The 22145-nt window shown below is 43.4% G+C and overlaps 1 protein-coding gene across 2 annotated transcripts in view; it reads right to left on the bottom strand.

The window, feature by feature from the left end:
* Positions 1-647: 647 nt before the first annotated feature.
* Positions 648-22145, bottom strand: part of SEMA4B (semaphorin 4B) — a 198480-nt gene continuing 176982 nt past the window's right edge. For both annotated transcript variants that reach the window (XM_078683247.1, XM_078683244.1), the window contains 3 exons: positions 15433-15599; positions 15045-15139; positions 648-6187 (listed from right to left, as the gene is read on the bottom strand). In XM_078683247.1, the coding sequence (XP_078539373.1) occupies positions 5391-6187; positions 15045-15139; positions 15433-15599 (1059 nt within the window). In that variant the 3' untranslated portion in view covers positions 648-5390. The remainder of the gene's footprint in view (positions 6188-15044; positions 15140-15432; positions 15600-22145) is intronic.

Below are 22145 nucleotides of genomic sequence, written 5' to 3'. Positions count from 1 at the left end.
ACAATGAAGCTTAATGAGACTGCGCTCTGATTTGGTGTGAATAGAACCTATTTGGGCATGCCCCAATGATTCTCCAGTTTTATTAATTTCTTATGCTAAATTAATGTATAAAATTCTAGTGTTTGGTGGTGAGCCAGAAGACTTTCCAGATATCTTTCCTGTGCTACTAGGGATGCTGTCCATTTCTCTCCCGATGTTGCTCGCCACTTGGGACTTAAACTATTTTTGATTTTGCACTTCTCTGTAATGCCCTGTTTGCTGAGGTTTCTTTGAATTTGTTTGATTAAATCCTTTAAACTATTCCGTTGATCTAGAACTCAGTTGATGAGTAGCCACTTTACTTAATTTGCTGGATGTCTAATATTTTTAATGTGCTAGCAGGTGCCTTACATTGGGCACACATTGTTTCATGAAATTGAGGTTTAACACTGTCTTTGCTTCAAGTTGTAGGAGTTTTGATGAGCTAAATTTGGGGTGTCAAAACTGCAGGGTCCCCTCTACACCCACACTAGCCCTTGGGAGAAAGAACATTACTGAGGCTTCTTAACAAAGCACCTACGATCGTCACCACTCATTAGAACATGGACGACACAGCAATTAACAGGATAGCAGTCATCAAGAAAAAATGTCAAGAAAAACATATCAGCCAAAATTGTAGAAATGTTTTATTTACAAAACGTAAAGTGCATTTTATAAAAAAAAAAAAAAAATCAATAGTTTACAACAGCGCATAACAAAAACTTCCCCACATTAATAACAAGTGACATCACATAGTGTGCACCTGCCTCTCAATCGGTGGAAGCCGGCAAAACGACGGTGTAAATGGCTGGTGAGAAGCTGGGACAATGAGGGCCCGGTTTACCTTGTAGAAAAGTCCTTTAGAAGGATCTATAGTCAGAAAGATTCAGTCATAGGTTGTCGCCAGAGCCAGCATAACATTCACAGGCTGGGGTTAGCACATGCAGTGGGGGTACATATAAGCATGCAGAACACACGGTGAATAACGCTGCCCCGTGTTGACAACAGGAAGTTACCCAACCAACAGCAGCACGTGCGTTCTTTGTGAAGGAATGATCTACACGACTAAACATGGCCGTGGGTACGGTGGCCCAGATGCACTCGTTATCTGTACACAATCAACCATTTTTGTAGATTGAACGCAGGCAGACATGGTTAAAACAAATACCATACAGAAGCTAATCCGGAACATGTAAACTATAGTGTTATTCTGGCAGTTTCGGTTTTTAACCCAGAAAATGTGTTTTTACATAGGATTTATTAAAATAGAATCTTTGTTAATTGTGTGCTCCATATTATAAATGAAACATTCACTCAGCTGGCCATAACGTTTAAAAACCAGGCAGAGTAGCTTGTTGCACAGGATTGAGTTGTGCTTTCCGAGCTTGCTAAAAACTTTTGCATCAATAGAATTGTTAAGAGGCTGTTTGAATGCGGTTCCTGAGCTAATTCATGGTTTTGTATGAGGTACACAGAGAATTTGATTGTGGCGTTTGTATATTCAGTGCGAGATTGTGAGGATAGGAACTGCATTTCTTCCCAGGGATACAAGATTCCTTCCACCCACTCAAACCCAGTTCCCCAGCTTCGAGGTAGACCGCTCTAGCCGTTAGACCACATCCTCGCCCCTTTATTTTTGTTATTTACTGGATACAGGGGAATGCTGTTACATCGCCTGGATCTCAACGTCGAAGCAGAAGGTGAATCAATATAAGGAATATTAACAAAAAATTGTGAAATTACTAATAGGGTTTCTGTGACCCTGAACACATTTTCAACAGCTAATCTAATGACTGGAAGTTGGCTAAATTCACCACACCAGTTTTTAAAGTACTTTCCTGCTTATGGTTTATGTATACATTCTGCTCACTGATAAGTCAAATATACATTATTTTACCACGAGACTTAACTTGTTTGCCTGTTCTGAATTGAATAATGAACTACATTTTCTAGAATTAAGTAAATAAGTCAAGGCCACATCATGTGTCCCCACACGTTTGTTGTACAAATATGTGCATTAGCAAGACTTGTAGGCTTTGGTTCAGCTGATCCTCTGTGAGGAATCCTTGGAAATGTGCATCTCTTAATCCACTAAATATACTGAAACCTTATATCCCAACATATAAAGGATTTCACCTAGTACTGTTTTTATTTTTTGCATTCTGTTCCCAGTAGTCATTGATTTACAATGTGAACATCACAAGTACGAAAATACCATCAAAACGTAGTCCTCGAATTAACTCACTGCTCACATCCGACACCCTACTTCTTGAAAGAGGGAATTGTGTCTTTTGAAGGCCAATACCTACATGCTCTCTTTTACCAAAATATAAAAGACCCGGAACCCTTTTCATCTATGCCCCTGCTGGCTACTCTCATGTTGTCAACAAAGGAGAAACATGTTTGGAGCTTCACTATGCCAGGGCAGGAACTTTAGGGCAACCAAGAACAGGCACTGGCAAAGCCAACGAAGCTGGTTTCAACGTAGTTCTGTAATAGACAAATTAGCCATGGGTTGGCTGTGAAATTGTGAACCATTCACGGTAACATATTGTTCTCCATGGCTGGTGCCTAAATCAGTGATTTGCAGTTGCTCTGTACGGCACCGTTTATGTAATTAACCAGGCAACAAAAGTAGCCAGAAGCTAAAGATTTGTCGGGTGTTTCACCCTTTCGAAGAAGCAAACACACACATCTAAACATACATTCACTCATGCCATGGTGTTCTCCTGCTGAAGGACCATATTAGCTTCACTCCCTTGGCTTCTACGATATGCAGATACAATTGTCAAGCTTGTTGTAGACATGTGTGTTCCATCCATTGTGTGGGGGTATTGGTCTTTTAGGCTCCTTTCCTTTACATTTCTAAATACATCATTCACTGATTAGCATTAGAGCGGATGTTGGTGTTTTTTTTCTGGCCTGAGCAAGGACCAAAGCTGCCTGCAGAGTGCATTTTGCCATGCCCAGAGTGCAAAATGTCACAATTTTAGACTATTAAAAATTTTGGAACAAATACCAACATATTTGTCCAATTTTTCTTTTGCACAGAATATTCACATACATACATGTCAGTGGTATATAATGGAAGAAATGCAAAATGTATGTCTTTTTCTGCAGAAAAATTAAAGGAATTCCAGTTCATGCACACATGTAAATTATACTCAGAATTATTAATAAAGTAGAAGCAGGAATTTCTCAGGAGTACTTGGTGGGGAAACTACTGGATTATTTGGTTGTGCACAGGGTTCTAAAGGTGTTCCATTGGTTTAGCCGGTCGTGTTTTTCTCCTTCCATTGGGGAATATGTAAGCTCGATTTTCCCATCGTAAGTCCAGTCTAAAGGTATCCAAGTCCAAAGCCGAGCACATCTTCTCACATCTATCATGGAGTATCCTGTGATTGCTGTACGTACATGGCTTGGCTTAAAGTAGAATGTGTTCACCTCACAAATATTACAAAGTATCTTTAGACATCCACTTGATATCACAAAACACCCAGAATACTGACAAATTGTACCGGTTTACATTACTGTCCAAAAGACCATTTTAGGAACATTCCTTACATTTGTGTACAGCAAAGCCCATTTGCAGGCCCCACAAACAGCGGTACCGCAATACAAACATTCGTTTCAACAGCTCGTGGACCCACATTTCAGAGCCAGCAAGGCTGAAGACACAATGATGAAAGCAAAAACATCAACTTGGATGATTCAGTAGAAGTGACATGTACTGCAGGTTCTTGACTATTTGTCCCAACCCAGCAACTAAGCACCTGTATCCGCAAACTAACCCCATACACTAATTGAAATAAGGGCGTGACGGATATCGACCTGTTTTACTTGTGATCGAGGAGAGATTATTATTGATTCGGCAGGCAGAATGTAGCTGGAAGTAGTTCTCCATTAAGTACCGGGCTCTTTTTTCACATTCTTTTACAAAACATATATATTTTTTAAATCCACAAATTAAACAGGTGTCTGCTGAAGACCTAAGCACGTTGATTAAATACAACACCGAAGTTTTCAGACGGAAGCAAAAGAAACATAGCAGAAAAAGGCTCTGAAGGGGCAATCAAAACATTTGAAATTTTTTGGCACATAAGAACGTTTCAGTTAACATTCATCTTTACAGCAATTGCTTCCTTCCTCACAAGGAAAAAGCATTTTGTAGGTTTAATTTTCTTCTGGTAAATATGTGTTTTTATGATTTTTATGAAGGCTTGAACATTACCAAATCCAATGCGGACATGTTTCTTACGGTCGGGGTCTACATTTCCGTTGTCTGCGGAGCATCTTTTGATCCCTGGGGTGGCACCCTTCCATAAGGTGATGATGAGCATCACATACAAAGGAGAGATGCACGAGGTTTAAAAACTCCAGATGCAGAAGAACAGAATTCAAACAGATCCAAAAACAGGATATTGTCAAAGAACTAGCTCTGTTTTGGCAGAGATAGGCTTTTTGTCGATCTCTAACAATAATACCACGCATTGCTCGTACCGCAGCAAATCTGCCCTCAGACAGTGATTTCATTAAGAGGGCTTCCGTCTCAATTGATTCCCGGTATTTCCTAATCCTTTCAACTCTGTAGGTGTCAGGAACCCAGCCAGCATGCGTAGTCTGAAAGTCCCCAAACAAATTTGCAATACGAGTTTTGTGTAGTAAGCGATAAACAAGGCATACTACCGTTTCCATCAAAGGCACCAGAAATTGATGCCAGCAGTTTAAAATTCATTTTCCAAGGATTTGAACCCCTATATCTCAGAGTGCTTTGCTTAGGGGTTCACACAAACATCAGCAGCATTTCCAAATTAATTGAGCCTGTACTCTGTACCGTTTGGTATGGTGCTCACTGAAGACGCGTCCCCTGTATTAGGAGTTCCACAGGGAAGATTGGCTTCGAAGACTGTCCGATTGAATAGACCTTTCTGTTCTGTGATGTGCTACAAGCCTGAAGTTCCCTTTTATCAAAGGAATAGCTTTTCTAGCATCCGAACATTTCATTCTAGGCAGCCCATGTGCCACCTTTCCCATCAGCTGCCTTACAGTACACAAAGTGATTGCCTGTATTCAGTGTGTAGACTGCCTGCAACAGTGACCTTTATCTCTTCGACCTGACTGTATATTGTTTCTCTTATTTGCATATGAATAGGTTTGTAACAACAATTAAACACCATCCAAAGTTAAGTTTCACTTTCATGTTGGAACTGGATTGCATGCACACATACACGCTATTTCACAAATTGCTTGCTGGTTCAGAGGTTACAAGATACAGTACTTTGAAACCACTGAATGGCTCTTAGTTCGTTGGTCCCTTGGAGGCCGTGGCAGGGCAGTAGCTTTTTAAAAAACAGTCACTTATGAATCAGTGATCACACCACAGAGTCCCTGATCACTGAACCGAGCCGCACCCGTGGTCTTTGGCATTGGGGAGATACTTCTACAAGAGTGTCTTTGATGTTTAAAGGTCTCTTTTCTGATTCAGAGAAGTTTTTGCTATCAATCAAAGGGTCGTGGAAAGGGGTAGTGATCAGATAGTTGTCATTCAGAGTCTGGTAGCCCTTGTGATCGGGCAGTGCATTGGGAACGGTGCTGTTGTTTAGGGGCAAGCTCTCTGCAGGTTTAGCAACCGTCTGTGGCTTCTTGTGCGGTATTTTGGAGATGTCTCCTGGCTTGAGGAATGTTTTCATCCCTTTTCGATGTTTATAGACCATGAAGAGCCCAAGAATGACAACTGCAACCCCAAATAAAATGCTCATGATTATAAACTCGTTCCAGTATGTTTTGCTTGAAATTATTGCTGAATGGCTCTCAGAACTTGAGCTGGACTTCGACACATTCAATAATAGGTCATAATTACGTTCGACAACCAAGAGAGGTTTACTGGTGTCCACCTTGACGGTCACGGTCTGCATTGTATCCTCAGGCTCCACACAGTAGTTGGCCATTAACTTTTGGAAGCCTTCCTCCATTGACCAGCACTCGTAGGAGCCAAAACTCTGTGGGCTGCCAACCAGAAGCAAATCTCCATTTGAATGAAAAATGTAGGAGGAATTAATCTTTTTTCCATTGTGGACCCAACTTTTGGAGGCAAAGTTTGAAAGCGGCATGCACGTCAGAGAGTTCATTGTGTTGGCTGGAAGCGAAATCTTCTGACACTGGACATCTTCTGCAGGGAAAAGCACAGAGGCATTAAAAGAATTTCACAGCTCAGATTCAGAAAGGTGGCACTGTAGTGCCATTTTGTTAATGCATGGTTCTTCTACAAATATTAGTTTGATTTGATATTGTTCACAATGAAATGGGAGAGGCAACAATGGACTATTTCTTTTGAACTTGAACATACTTCTTTTCAACAGCATAATTTCTACATACGCTTTTTAGATACATTGGTGGTGTGAAAAAATGGAGAACATTTCCACGACCAATATTCTGAATTAGAGGAAACAGATCATTCCTTTTAGAAAGTTTTTACTGTGGGAAAAACAGTATCTGTGCCTTCTTTGTACAATACAGCACTTAACTCTGCATGGAAATTTAGGCTTTTCTTTCAGAAGGAAGGGAGTTGGAATCCTATAAAAACGTTGTAATATTCAATTACAAATTCATGAAAATAATTAATAATTTCTTTTAAACATTTGACTTTTTTATTACTCCTAAAAAAAGTTATAATCATATTTTTATTATGATTGCTTTGAAATATGTGAGTGTTTGTCGGTCTGGTATTGCTCTTAGATGATAGAAACATGTCCTTTGTGTGGCAAAATGGATTTCACATTTCTTACAGTGATGTGAAAATCAAAATCTACCCTTTTTAAAATTCTGTGGTTTCACACATTGAGATATATATATATATATATATATATATGTGTGTATATATATATATATATGTGTGTATATATATATATGTGTGTATATATATATATATATGTATATATATATATATATATATATGTGTGTATATATATATATGTGTGTATATATATATATATATGTATATATATATATATATATATATATATATATATATATATATATATATATGGAGTAGTTTCTGTCCTGTAACTCCAGTTCTGTAGTAGGGGTATCTCTGTTATAGTCATAATCTAGTGAATAGTCCCGCCCATGTGCGTGGACCCCGGAGCAATCAAAAATAATCTCTTACAGTGTCAAAAAATGCAAAAATGCATAGACACTTAAGAGAGAATTTAAAGACAGATAATGCAGCCAAAAAAGGCTACACTGTCCAGTACTTCAACTAGAAATTCCACCACAAAATCCACAAAACAGCAAAGCCTGTACAGATTTCCCTTGCTTAACAGCAAAATCCCTCAGGAATGATAGAGAGAAGAACCTGGACAGACAAGCCCCATAGGCTGCCATTATGTGGCTTAAATAGGATACTGTGCCTTTAAAGAACCTTCCAGAACCTTCTCCCAGTATCCCAGAATGCATAGCAGGTCCAACTTAGTTTCAGTTCTTTTTGAAGGCGTAAAAAACGCCAGACCTGTAGCATTATGCACCTGAACAAATCTCCACCGGGGAGGCGGGAGGGCGCTTATGACTATAACAGAGATACCCCTACTACAGAACTGGAGTTACAGGACAGAAACTACTCCTTCTGTAGTAGGGGATCTCTGTGTGTAGTCATAATCTAGTGAATAGAATGGCAAGCCCATCCCCACATCAAGCGGCGGTGGAGAGTATGAAAGTACGCCACTATTGTGCGAACAAATTCCGCAGCGAAGCCTGCCCAACCTGAGCGTCTGCCCTGGCATCAGTGTCCAGGCAGTAATGCTTAGCAAAGGTATGGACCGACTTCCAAGTGGCCGCCTTGCAGATCTCTGCAAAGTGAACATTACGAAGCATAGCTGTCGTGGCAGCTTTGCCTCTGGTGGAATGAGCCTTAGGCTTACCCCCTAAGGTCTTATTAGCTTTGCAGTAACACAATTGTATGCAGGACACAATCCACCTCGAGATGGACTGTTAAGAGGTAGCAAGACCTGTCCTGACTGAGCCATAATTAATGAACAATTGGTCTGACCTACGAATATCTTTAGTCTTATCAAGATAAAACTTCAGCACCCTCCTCACATCCACGGAATGTAAAGACCTTTCCGCTGGAGATGACGGATTCTGAAAGAACGTAGGCAAAGTGATAGTCTGATTGATATGAAAATCAGAAACAACCTTGGGAAGAAACTTAGGGTGAGTACGCATAACAACCTTAGCAGCATGAAATACAGTATAAGGTTCTTGGCAACACAACGCCTGAATTTCACTCACCCTGCGGGCCGATGTAATGGCCACGAGGAACGCCGCCTTCCAGGACAGGTGCTGCAACGAAGCCTTATGAATAGGTTCAAAAGGCTCCTTCATCAATCTGGACAGCACCACATTCAAGTCCCACGAAGGCGAAGGAAGCCTGACAGGAGGGAACACTTTCTTCAAGCCTTCCAAAAAATCTTTGATCACAGGGATCTGGAAGAAGGAAGTCTGTGAAGGGCCTTTCCTGTAGGCAGTCAAAGCAGCCAGATGAACCTTAATGGAATGGACATTAAGGCCCGACTGCGCCAGATGCAGTAGATATGGAAGGATGACATCTTCCTTGCATGTCGTAGGGTTAAAGTTCTTAGACTTGCACCAGATGCAAAACCTCTTCCACTTGTAAGCATAAGAAGTCCTAGTGGAAGGGCGTTTAGCCTCCTTCAGTATGTCCATACAATCCTCTGGGAGATTCAGATGGCCATATTGCACTATTTCAGGAGCCATGCCGCCAAACTCAAAGACGAGAGGTTGGGGTGCACCATCCGCCCCCCGAACTTCGTGAGAAGGTCCGGCCTGCACGGCAGCTTCATGTGAGGAAAGAGAGACCGGTGAAGCAGGTCCGTGAACCACCACTGTCTGGGCCATTCCGGGGCAATCAGAATCATTCTCGCTCTGGATTGGGACAGCTTGATGAGAACCGCCGGAATCAGGGGAATTGGTGGAAAAGCGTACAGAAAGCTGTTCGACCAGTTGATCCATAACGCGTTCCCCAGCGTCCCCGGCTGGTAGTACCTGGAGGCGAAGCCTCGGCATTTTCTGTTTTCGGCGGTGGCGAACAGATCTACGTCTGGAGTCCCCCACCTTGCGAAGACTTCTCCCAGAACTTCGTCGCTTATGACCCATTCGTGGTTTTCCTGAATGAGTCTGCTCAGTTCGTCTGCCTGAACATTCTGCACACCTGGCAGGTGGGTGGCCGTTATCGACAGTCCTCGAGCCAGAAGCAAGTGCCAGATCGCCTGCGCCTCCTGCGACAGAGTGCGCGATCTCGAGCCCCCCTGCTTGTTGAGGTAATACATCGTTGTCGTGTTGTCTGTCTGGACAAGCAGAGAGTTGGTCTGAAAGGACGGGTGAAAAGCCTTCAGCGCCAAGTGCACAGCCCTGAGTTCCAGGAAATTGATGTGGTACGTGGCCTCCGTCTGGGACCACGTCCCTTGAATCTGCAGGTCTCCGGAGTGCGCCCCCCAGCCCTGGAGAGAAGCATCCGTCACGATAGTCTGTGTGGGAATGTCCTTGTGGAAGGGAACCCCTCTGAGAAGATTCTCCTTCGAGCACCACCACTTCAGAGACTGAAGAGCATGTAGAGACAGTCGTATCTTGTCGTCCCAAGATCCTCTCCTCTGGTCCCATTGATCCTCCAAGCACTCCTGCAGCGGTCTCATGTGCAGCCGCGCATGTGGCGTCAGGAAGATACACGAGGCCATCGATCCCAGCAGAGAAGACACCGTCCTCACTTTCGTGGATGGAGTAGACATGAGAGCCTGAGCCTTCCGAAGGAGTGATAAACGTCGCTCCTCCGAAGGAGACACGCTTGCTGACAGCGTGTTGATGGAGGCTCCCAAGTACTGGATGCACTGGACCGGAGTCGGGACAGACTTGGACATGTTGATGTGCAACCCCAGCTTGTTCAAGAGAACGCACGTCTTCTGGAAGTGTGCTTGAGCTTCCGAGAAGGAGGAGGCCTTGATCAACCAATCGTCCAGGTACGGGTAGACAAACACCTTGTTCTTCCTCAGGTGTGCCGCTACCACTGCCATGCATTTCGAAAATGTCCTGGGTGTAGACTTCAGTCCGAAGGGAAGCACCGTGTACTGATAGTGATTGGTGCCGACTTGAAAGCGCAGAAACTTCCTGTGTTTGCATGCAATAGGCACATGGAAGTATGCATCCTGTAGATCTATGGCACACATCCAATCTCCTCGTTGCAGCTGAGGGTAGATCTGATGCAACGACAGCATGCGAAACTTTTCTCTGCGAATCCACTTGTTTGCCTGTCGCAATGGGCCTGAACTCGTTCTTGTCCTTCTTGCGGACTAGAAAGAACCGAGAGTAAAGACCTCTTCCTCTTTGAGACAGAGGTACGTCCTCTATCGCCCTCTTTCTCAGCAGGATGTCTGCCTCCGCCTGGAGCTCGCGCAGCTGGTACTGCGAGCTGACCGGAGGGATCGATGGAGGAGGGCTGATGAACCGAAGACTGTATCCATTGCAAACAATATTCAGCACCCACTTGTCCTGAGTAATTTTTCTCCACTCTGCCAGAAAAAATTGAACGCTTCCCCCCACCGGAGCGGGTAACGGACGAGGGGGAAGTAACCGCTCAGGGTCGAGACCCGGCCGGGCCCTTGGTCGCGGTAGAGGACTGTTGTCTACCTCTACCCCCCTGGCGCTTCTGGAAGGGCCTCCTGTACTGCTGCTGTTGTGGCTGCTGCTGATGCTGCCCAGAAGACTGTCCCCTTCCACGACCCTGCGACCCTAACCGTCGCTGGAACTGGCGGTAGGGTTTCTTCTCCTTGGGCTTCTCGAGGCCCACCACCGTCAGGGTCTCAGCCTCGGCCTTCATCCTGGCCATTTCATCATCCGCGTGTTTCCCGAAGAGGGTATCTCCGGAAAACGGCAGATTCGCCACACGTTGTTGCGCTTCAGGCTTAAGGGACGTCAACCTGAGCCAAGCATGGCGCCTCTGGTTTATACCGTGGCAGTATCCATGCGCGGACAGCAGGGAGATATCTGCCGTGGCACTAATGGCCTGGTTAGAGACCAGCATCCCCTCCTGGACGATCTCCATGAAGTCCTCTCTGCGGTCGCGAGGAACGAGGTCCGCAAACTGCTCCATCGAGTCCCACAGCGAACGGTCATATCGTCCCAACAGAGCCGAGTCACTGGCGGCCTTCATCGTTGTGGAGGACGTCCCACACTCCTTCCGTCCAGCCGAGTCCATCCAGCGGCTCTCCTTATCAGGAGGCACAGTGGATGCAGGGGAGGTGGCATGGAGCTTCCGAGCCGCTGTCACGATCACCGAGTCCGGTGTCGGGTCCTTTCTCAAGAAAGCTGGGTCCGACTCTGGAGCTCTGTATTTCTTGATGAGCCTGGAGGGCGCAGACTTCACCACCGCCGGTGTCAGGAAGAGCTGTTCCGCAGGCTCAAGGAGCCCTGGCACCAAAGGCAGTAGGGGGCGAGACAGGTGTTTCTTATGCAATGTCTCAAAGATCACAGAAGTTGAAGGCGTAGGAGCTGTAACCTTGATCCCCAACTTCGCTGCCCCACGCAGGAGAACCTCCTGAAACGTACCAATGTCATCTACTGGGGACACCCTAGTCTCCGGTGAATCAGATAACGTTGGCGAGTAGGAATGGGTCCCCGAGGTAGAACGGGACCGGGACCTATGCCTCCTATGGCGATGCCTGGATCTCGATGAAGACCCGCGACCACTCCTAGATCTGTCTCGTTTACCCGAGCGAGAACTAGATCTCTTGGGCCTGGGCCTGTCCGTAGGCCTCTCCGGGTCAGATGCCTTAGGCTTCGGAGGAACCTTCGACTTAGGAGTCTTCTTCGGGGGTGTCGGGTACTTGGGTATCGACACCGACCTCGGCGGAACCGGTGGAGGCGTAACCGGAACCGGGACCTTCGGAGCCGGCAGGGGAGGCAACGGGGGAGGGGTCGGAGCCCTCGGAGGCGGACCCCTGGGTAAAGGAGGCGGAGTAGGCTTCTTCGGGGTATACACCACGGAATACGCCGTTCCCGGCGAGCCATCACCCTGTCCAGACTGTGGGGAGCCCCCCAGTCCTGGGCCTGTCCGTACGACCTCCTGACGCCGAAGACCGGTGCCCAGACATCGACTGCGGGACCTTCGACGGCGATCGGCCCTTCGGCGTCGACCGTTCTACACTCCTCGACGTCGACCGGTGTCTATGCCTCGACGTCGACCCCGACCAGATGGAAGAACCGCGGAATCTCGACGACGAGCGATGGCGTCTCGACGGCGACCTCGACCTCGACGTCGACCTCTTAGACCGTCTCGACGTCGATCTCTTAGACCGTCTCAACGTCGACTTCTTCGGCGCCGGAGACCTCTTCCGTCTCGACGGCGACCTTGACGACGAGGATCCCCTCGACGGCGATGACTTCGACGGCGATGTCGCCTCGACGGCGAGCGCCGACTCCTCCGATGTCGTCCACTCGACGCCGACGTCGACGACGAGGAAATCGACACCGGCTTCGACGGCGGCCTGAAAACGTCCCTCGACGTCGACGGGCGACGTTTTCTCAACCCAGAGCCCTGGGGAGACCGGGAACTGGCCGTGGACCTTCCTCTCGACGTCGTGGTCATAGCTACTGACCCAGACGGAGATTTTGGACGAGAGCCGGACTTCCTGCCCCTGGGGAGCCCCCCAGAGGCCTCAGCATGGGCAGAAGGAGCCCCTCCTGACCCACCTCGAGCCTTCAACCTTCTTTCTTCAAGTCCCTGAAGTCGGATTTTTCTCCTGTCCTTCAGGGTCCTTCCAGAGAAGCCTCTACAGATCACACACTCCTCAGGGATGTGGGAAGAGGGAAGGCAGAGGATACAGACCTCATGGGGGTCTGACTTGGCTTTCTTCCTGGAGCACTCCGGGCATTTATCAAATAATGCAGGCATTATTGACAACAAAAGAGTGCAGAAACCCAAGAAGAAAGTCACCAAAGTACTCTGAGAGCACAAAAATCGAATTTAGTGCAAAAAACACCAACAAAACCCTTGAAAAGGGAGAGCTCAATGCTCCAGGGTCCTGCTTGCAGGAGCCGGAAAAAAGAACTGAAACTAAGTTGGACCTGCTATGCATTCTGGGATACTGGGAGAAGGTTCTGGAAGGTTCCTTAAAGGCACAGTATCCTATTTAAGCCACATAATGGCAGCCTATGGGGCTTGTCTGTCCAGGTTCTTCTCTCTATCATTCCTGAGGGATTTTGCTGTTAAGCAAGGGAAATCTGTACAGGCTTTGCTGTTTTGTGGATTTTGTGGTGGAATTTCTAGTTGAAGTACTGGACAGTGTAGCCTTTTTTGGCTGCATTATCTGTCTTTAAATTCTCTCTTAAGTGTCTATGCATTTTTGCATTTTTTGACACTGTAAGAGATTATTTTTGATTGCTCCGGGGTCCACGCACATGGGCGGGACTATTCACTAGATTATGACTATACACAGAGATCCCCTACTACAGAAATATGACATTCATCTAGAACTTACAAGAAGATAACTCTAACCTCATGTAACAAATAACACGTACATTTCAGACATTAACCAAAAATAAATCCGTCTGCTTTCAGTAACCTTGTGTAAAAATAAAGTGCATCCATTATGCTTCCAGATCCGTTTAGAATGCAATTCGAATCAAGTGCACCAGGAATTGCTACAAACTGAATTCAAAATGGTAAACATTGTCAGTTTGATTACAAGCATTCAGTCCATCATTCCAGGGTAAGAAAGGTTCATAACAAAAGGGGAAAGATCAAGATGGTTGCCATTCAATCTCTAAGTCGGTGCCCCAACAAATTAATCTCAAAATCATATTTCAAGAAATTACAAGAACCCCAAAGCTACATCCACTGATCTACAGCCCTCTGTCATTGTGGTAAACATTAGAGTTCATGACTATTCAATTAGGAAAAGCCTAAACAAGCATGTTTTTTATTGAAGAGTAGCAAGGTGAAAACCCACTACTCTTCAAAAAGAACATTGCTACACAGAGGAGCTTTGCAAAACAGCTCCTGAATGGACCGCAAGGATTTTGAAACAATTACCGCTGGACAGATGAGATCTAAGTGAGAGATGTTTGGCAGTAATGTGCGAAAACTAAACACTACTTATCACCACAAAAACCTCATACTAACTGTCAAGCATGGTATTGGAGGAATGATGATGATTTTTGCCTTATTTGCAGCCCCGGGACCTGGATGTCTGAGTCTTTGAGAATTGCTCTCCATGCCAGAGCACCCGTGAGGAAAATGTGAGACCATGTGTTCCGCAGCAGACGCTTAACACAGGTGGGTCATATAACAGGATAATGAGCCAAAATGCTATAGGTAATTCTATGAATAAACGGCTGAAAAAGAAAAGTATATGAACCTTAGAATTACCACGTCAAAATCTAGACCTCAACCCCGCTGTGATGGGACGTAAAAAGAGCTGGGCATACAGTAATGTATCAGAGGGCTTAAGCAGTTTTGTAAGGCAGCAGGAGTCTGCGTTCCTTCCAGGCGATGTCAGAAACAGGAAAATATTTGTGCAGGTTACTCAAACATGAGGTGTACTTACATTTTCACAATATGGCACTGGATATTAGCTCATTATTTATGTTTAAATAATGACACATTTAAATTGTAGTGTGTTATTTGTCACAAGAGGTTAGATTTATTTTCTGTTAGAGGTGGATGGGACTAGATGAAAGGAAAATGTACAGTAATGTGTAAAAGCATACTCTTTAGAGTATGGACTTTCTTTTTCATATAACTCTGATATATGGCCACAAACAACACTTACAATCCCCACACTTAGTAACTTCAAAGCCTGTGCATTAGAATGTATTAAAAGACTTTGGGGGTTATTTAGAGTTTGGTAGACTGGGAGTAGGGCAGTAAATTGGCAGAGCTCCTACAATGAGTACCAATTAGGTGCATATGACTGATCTTCACTTCTGTGAAGTGTCTACTTCATACAGGCCTGTCTTACCAGCTGGTCTCAGTCCTCGACCACGGGGCGAACTAGAGCTTTCTTTGGGGCACTGCCTTCCAGCATCTGCTTCTTCAACATCTTGGACCCAGTCCCTGAAAACAAACACACTGGGTCAGGATTTGTAAGCATTCAAATTGTTCTCTTTTAGAAAAGTGTGGGAAGGAAAAAGAAGAAAACCATGGGCACAAGCCACAGCATCCCCATTAACTAGTAAATAAAAGAGGAAACGTGAGACGATAAACTGATTATGGCACAGGTTCTAACAAAAGCGGGCAGAAAGGGCAATCATGGGAGAGTGGGGAAGCATTGATTGGATGTGGGTATGGGGATGAGAGCTAGGTATGGGGAGAAAATAACTACTCCCACTAAACAGAAATGCACTTACTGCAAGTTGAGCTCTGGTGTAAAGGGAGGGATGCTGGAGCACATCTTTCCATTCCAGGCGCAGTAGGGGTCGCGGGAGAGGATACATTCTCCACAGCTACTGTAAGTGCTACAGTTTGAAAGTGGAATCTGAACCACCGCTGAATATGAAGAGGCATACAGCAGGCCCTGGAGAAAGAAATAACACATTACTTTAGCTCAACATCACCTTAAAGTCTTGCACTTGCACACCACTAGGTGCCATTTAGTCTCCTTTTGCATTCATGGAAGACACATACTTTTCATTAACATATTACATTCATTAACACCAACAAGAAATCAGCACACTCATCATCTTCATGAATGCCAGACGTGTTTTTGTTTGACAAACAGATAAAAAAAATCATCCTTCAGCTCAATAAATCTTCCAGAAATGCATCTTGCTTTTCTCAGAATTTAGTGAATGCACTTTCTTTCTGTTGCTTAGTTGGATAATTACCTAACTTTTCAAGCACTCAGTATATAGAATTACCAAATTTTTAGATGCTTAGACATGCACGAGTTCAACTTTATGCCTAGAATATTGATTCACTTTCCGAGTTCTCATATTTGGCTGCTTTTTTGGGAAATCCTGTAATATTTCGCCCAAGGCTACCAAGTCAAACAGGGCCTTAATATGTTTCTAATAAATAAGCTCCCTCGCCAAAAAGACTCTTGCAAACATAGCTTTTATTTAATAGCGCATGTCAAAGCTTCATCCATTTAACAATCTTGCTTCTGCTTCATACCCTCAATATACAGTTGTGTCAGAATGAACCTCGGTTATTGTTTAGTATTGCTCCCCGCAGTCAATACTGCAGAGGGCGCCAGGGACCTTGGGTTTTGCCATCCAACTCGTAATATAGCTCTTCACTCATGGTGGATCAGTGCTGTATTTCAGATGTTACCATCACCATAAATGGCATTGTTTTGGCCCTGAAGGCAATAGGTTGAAGAGTCTGATCAGTTTTATGTAGGACAAAGAATCATGTTTCTGGACTCGAGGTGCACAGCAACATATGAACCACAATAAAAATCGTCACTCTAAGCTGAATATCTTTCAGATGAAGTCACCCAGTATAAAAAGCCATGACGTTTAAATTCTCACAGTTGTTAGGCTCAGGAGAAAACCAAAAAAACAGGCCTACAAAATGTAGCAATCAACACACGGTAAAGCAATAAATGTAACTATGGTTGGTGAATTTGAGCTGATCTGTGTATAGAACGTGACCAACTTATTTCCTCAAAAGAACAGTGACCCATTTTAAGGGGTGTTTTACATAGTAAGTGGGTTGTTGCTCAGAGATTATTATCGTTTTTGTATCACAACTGGGTTTATTTCTTGGGGAAGAACATACTTGAATATATTCCTGAAACGATACCTCCCAAAGATAAACTTGATACACAGTATTCTGTCCAAGATACAGAAAAAGACTAAACGAAAGACTGAGCTCTAGGAGTGGTGCATAGAAGACGCTCTTGTCGACACAAATTCTGCCTTGAGTTCTCAGAATGGAAAATTGAAAGTAACAATGGGTCTAATGTAACAGAATACACAATGATGGAGAGCAAAGGTGACCAGAGGATACCAAAGGTGAAGAAAGTAACAAAGCATTCATGGATGTAGCAATATGTGATAGAAGACTATATATGGTGTTTGTTTTTATTTTAGTGTTTTTGCCTAACTCTTGTAATTTTTCTATATTATTGTTTACATTTTTGTGTGGCGACATTAAAGGCTTAGTGAAGAGATATAATGGAATCTATCATCAGCTGGATATAAACCCTAGGTCACTTATCGAAATAAGTGAGATGGGCTCAGAATGCATAGTTTTGGCAAATAATGTGTAAAGCATTTAGAAGAAGCTTACAAAAATGAAAACCTAGTTTAAAATAGCAGTTTGCATCAAATATGTAGCTGATGAAAATAGTTTCACCAATCCTATTATTATGTAATCAACCTATCGGTCAACCAACTTGGAAATCTATATTCTAAACTGTAGTTGATTTAAGCACATTTTATATACCTGATAATTCAAAATATTCAGGAAAAATGTCACAATGAGGCATATTTTACCAGATGAATATTAGTCTACTATGGGGGAATTATGGAGTAATTCTTGTTAGCAGATTGTGTCACATTAACATCGTACAAAGCACTTCAGTGTTCTCAGTCTTCATCTATGAAATTACATTAACTTTATCCTAGTAGAACTTAACCTTACTCCAGGTGTTTTGTGACTCAGCAGTTCCAGCAAATCTTTTCTGGCGATGCCTCCAAATTAAATAAAACCTATCGGAAACATATGTTTGTATCCTTGAATACTTTGACATGGATCTCTTAAATAAGGTTGAGATAATGTTTAAATACATAATTCTGATTTCTGTAAATAAATGGATAGAGAAAAATTAAATATCTTGCGATCTACACATTAAATAAATGCTTTTGGTTGTCTTTCTATATAGATTAACAGGTTTATACTCTCCTATAATCCAAACAATAACAAAGAATAAATACTAAAAGGAAGATTGTACACTTTCTGGTAGAATATTAACGTCTATAAATTGAAATGTTAATTATATGCTGGCATTTCAGGTATGTTTAAATGTGTTTATTTTCACTTTATTGTATAAATATTTTAATATAAATTAATTATACAGTGGCAGTTGCCACTGTGTAGTTATACATTGGGTTGCTCTTTCCAATATGAGTTTTTTTTGTTGCTAATAACTGTGGTGCCGTTTGATGAACCTACAAGAAAGGTTGTACAAAAAAAAGTTAATCCACATCAGCCCCTTTATTGAACGTTTTGGAATGATCCATTAAGCGGGGGTTGAGAAAAATGCTGGGCCCTGAAACGTCTTGCCATGTTAATTTCCATAGGAAAATTTGGGAAGCATTCAGAAAAAAAGAGCTCAACGAATTACACCAAATTTGGCAAGTTGTAGTAAGCTCCGTAAAGCAAAACTGGTGATTTCTTTTTTTAAATGTTATCTTTTTTATTATTACAACACCTATTTACAATGTCACTTTAACCTTTTTTTCAGTGAAAACATATGTACATACACACACAGCCTTAGCTACATTAGATAGAAATTTTTATTTGTGTTTCTTGTATGAGGAATGCTTGAGAAAAAAATGTGTGAAACTTCAGAAAGCTTATATTTTTTTATGTCATAAAACAAATCCTTTTAGGACTAGAATGTAGTATGGTTTGTAAATATAAACTGTATATTTCACAATAACACACACTATTCTACAAATTCACTTTTGTATCGATTAACCCCTCCCCTACTGAAGGATTAGGACTTGCAGATCTGCAGTAATAGAGTCGTTGGACTCATGGAATACAGTGCTCAACATCCGTCAGGTGCAGTTTCTGGACATTTTAAGGCCATTTTTAAGGAGAATCTCCATGTTGAGTCTCGGGCCAAGGTTGTTGACCAAGAGGGGCTCCCCCAAGAGCCTATGGAAGCTATTCATGTTATGACGGGCTGCTAAGGAGAATCAGGATTCATTAGCTTCCTATCCCGCCATATTGGATGTTAATTCTAGTATAATCTCACACTTGCATTGTTGCACTTTATGCGTAAGTTTGCACATACGGACCAAACTCAATTAACTGTGCAATGGTTAAAGGATTAATTGCTAGTATGGTAGGCCTGGAATACCTACAGGGGAGATATCTGTACGCCCCCGGTGGAACTCAGAGAAATCGAGGTGCGGGAGTCCCCCTAAGCTGACACCTGCGCTTAACTGCAATTATTGAAGTATAGAAATATCATTTGAAATTTGTCACCTGACGTCTAATGTTTCTTTATTATTATTGTTTAATAAAAAAATTTTTTTTTTAAAAAGGATTAATTGCTAGATGACCCTGTTAAAAATCGTCACCAAGTGTCAAGGAGTTTGTAACTGCTGTAAATTGTATGTGCTCCCTCTGTTTAATCCCCACCACTTTATGCGTCCATAGGATCCCTTGAACTCTTGCTCCACTTAATGGGTAACAACCACGCCAAAAGTTTACCTAAGCATTTCAGTACTTAAAGTGCTTCATGGCATTTTGGGACAGTGACTGTTAGTTTTGAAAAGGAATGCATTCTAGCACTTTATAAATGGCAGGCACCTTGTTCCCACAGTAATGATGGTCATACGGGTAAAGGGAACTCGTTTTATGATGTTGGCTTGATGTGTCTGTATATTGATTTTTTTTCTCTACTAACATTTGCGTGGTATGGTTTTAATTGACTAGTAAACTAATATCCCCCCCCACCTACGTTGCACAAGAGAAAACACTACTGCATACTGTCCCTTGACAGGATTAATTTTCAACATTACACGAGTCTAATCAGATTCTGTATCATGTTCAAGCAGGTGTCCAGAAATACCATATCATTGATTACTTCTCTACTTGATATTCGTGTGACTGTGGACACTTGTGGCACTTTAATATGATATTAATCGGGTACCTTTGCAGCGCTTAATACTGCCAATCATAAACTGCTGTTCCAACAACTGCTTGAATAGGAATAAAATACAGCCTCTCCAAAAGGGTTTAATCTATGCCATTAGACTCCAGTACGTTTTCCACCCAGCCAGTTTGCTGGGCAAGCTGGAGGACTGTGCCCCGTCATCAGATGTATTTAATCGTTACCCAGACCATTTAGCACATCTGCTTTTTGCCTATGGTAGTTTATGTGTATGCACACAAAATACCAATTATTTCCAGTCTTAAATTCAAAGGTGATAGAGTCACTTCCCTCCGAGTTACCTTACGTGTTGTACGATGGAGGATGAGTATATATTTTGCTGAGCTCAATGCATCCAAATCTGAACTTCTGTTAAGCCAGAATGAACCAGCTGGGCTACTGCCTCTGGTCTCCTTCTATGGACACTACCATACACCCTCAACTATTGTTAGAAACCTAGGTTTGCTATTTGATTCGAATTTCTTTATTGAAGCTCAAGTCTCCATAGTGTTTAAACATGTTCCTGCCAATTGAGAATGTTACGTTCCACAAAGAATCAAGGAAGTCTGTAAGTTCATCTATTCAAGCCGAGATTTTGGAAACTATGTCCATCTAAGCTCCCCTCTAAAGGTGAGGTGTAAACCTTAGCATTTTGAAAATGCAGAAGCCATGGCAGCCATGGTCCTTGTTGGGCTCAAAAGACCCGATCATAGCTCGCTGCTTTTCATTAGTTGCTACTGTATAATAGATTTGCCTTCAAATCACTTTGTGTGATGCGCCATATGTTTTTAAGAACTTGGACCCCAATTTCCTTAAAGAGAAAGTAGTGGAATGCATTCCCGGATATAGTCTACCATTATCTACCAAACTTCTACTAAAATATCCCTAAGGTCAGTTATTACAATCTTGGTGTTGGGTCATCTATAGTTCTAGGCACAAAGATTTGTACACCCTACCGATCCCAGAGCTGAGGAGATTGTTTATAGTTCAAGGGGCAAAGAGTTGTACACCCCCTACCAATCCCAGAGCTGAGTAGATTGTTTAGGGTTCAAGGGGCAAAGCTTTGTACATCCTACCAATCTCAGAGCTGAGGAGGAACATTTAAAATTCCATAAAGCTCTTGAAACCTGGCTCTTCGATCAGTAAGATTCTTCAGTAATAGGATTCTTCAGTAACAGGATTGTTATCTGCATAGTCCTTTCTAGGTCTCTAAGACCTGCATTGCAGTGTGCATGCGCTGCTTGCTATGCGAGGCATATTGGAGTAGGGTAGGTTTTAGAAGTGGGGTTGAAGCCCCACCCATGTTTTTCATTGGCTGGCGTCATCATTTATGGTAAACGCTGGCCTCCGATTGAAAATGAGGCTTTTAGTCCCTCCTTGTTACCGCCCTGTTTCCTTTTGGGACGGCCCATCAGGACTGGATATTTTACTTGGGGCGTTATACGGTCTCCTTTAATTAACCGCTAAGCACTTTTTTTTTTTCATTAGAGCAATGGCGACAGCTTGTTTCTTTAACCAGAGGGGGTGGGGGCAGCCTGGCTCCAAGAAAGGAATTCAGAGACCTCAGAACCTGGCAGGGAGGTAGAGAGGCGAAAGTCTCCACGGCGCCCTGCAGAGGAGCCCTCCGTTGTGCGCTCTTATGTAACGTTGGCCGTGTTACTTTGTGTTGTGCACTTTCATGTAATATCGGCCAGGGAATACATCTATATATTTTTTTTATAAGCGCAACGTTGTGCACTTTCACATAATGTCGGCCGTGTTACTTTGTTTACCCACGGACGCCGCGCTGCTTCTAGGTCCTCTCACATATTCATCACTCGCGCTTTTAAAATATTTTTGTAGCGGCTTTCTTTTTTTTGTTTTTTGGCAGTGCAGCACAACAGTTCCCCAGTCTCCATATTCAGAAGACCCCAAGCGTCCCAGGCAGGACGACGGCATGCGCAGCCGCATCGGCACCCACAGCGGCAACTTCCACTGCCCGCTGATTGTATCCTAATTTGTGTACACCATCAATTTTAAGGTTGATTTCTAAATTTCTGGGTATCTTCCCCTCGCAGAGATGTTCTCCTTCCCCTATGACCGTGCAATGCACATCCAAGCCATTGTGGCTGCTGCTCTGCCTCCATTACTGACTAGGCCCATCCCAAAGCGAGGGGAGTCAGCACCCCAGAGAGCGGTGCACTTCCTGACTGTACTGGGGAACCCTCCGTCGCGAACCTGCACAAG

Source organism: Lissotriton helveticus, chromosome 3_1 (genome assembly GCF_964261635.1).
Source record: "Lissotriton helveticus chromosome 3_1, aLisHel1.1, whole genome shotgun sequence".
NCBI lineage: Eukaryota > Metazoa > Chordata > Amphibia > Caudata > Salamandridae > Lissotriton > Lissotriton helveticus.
This window is presented reverse-complemented; position numbering and strand designations above follow the sequence as displayed.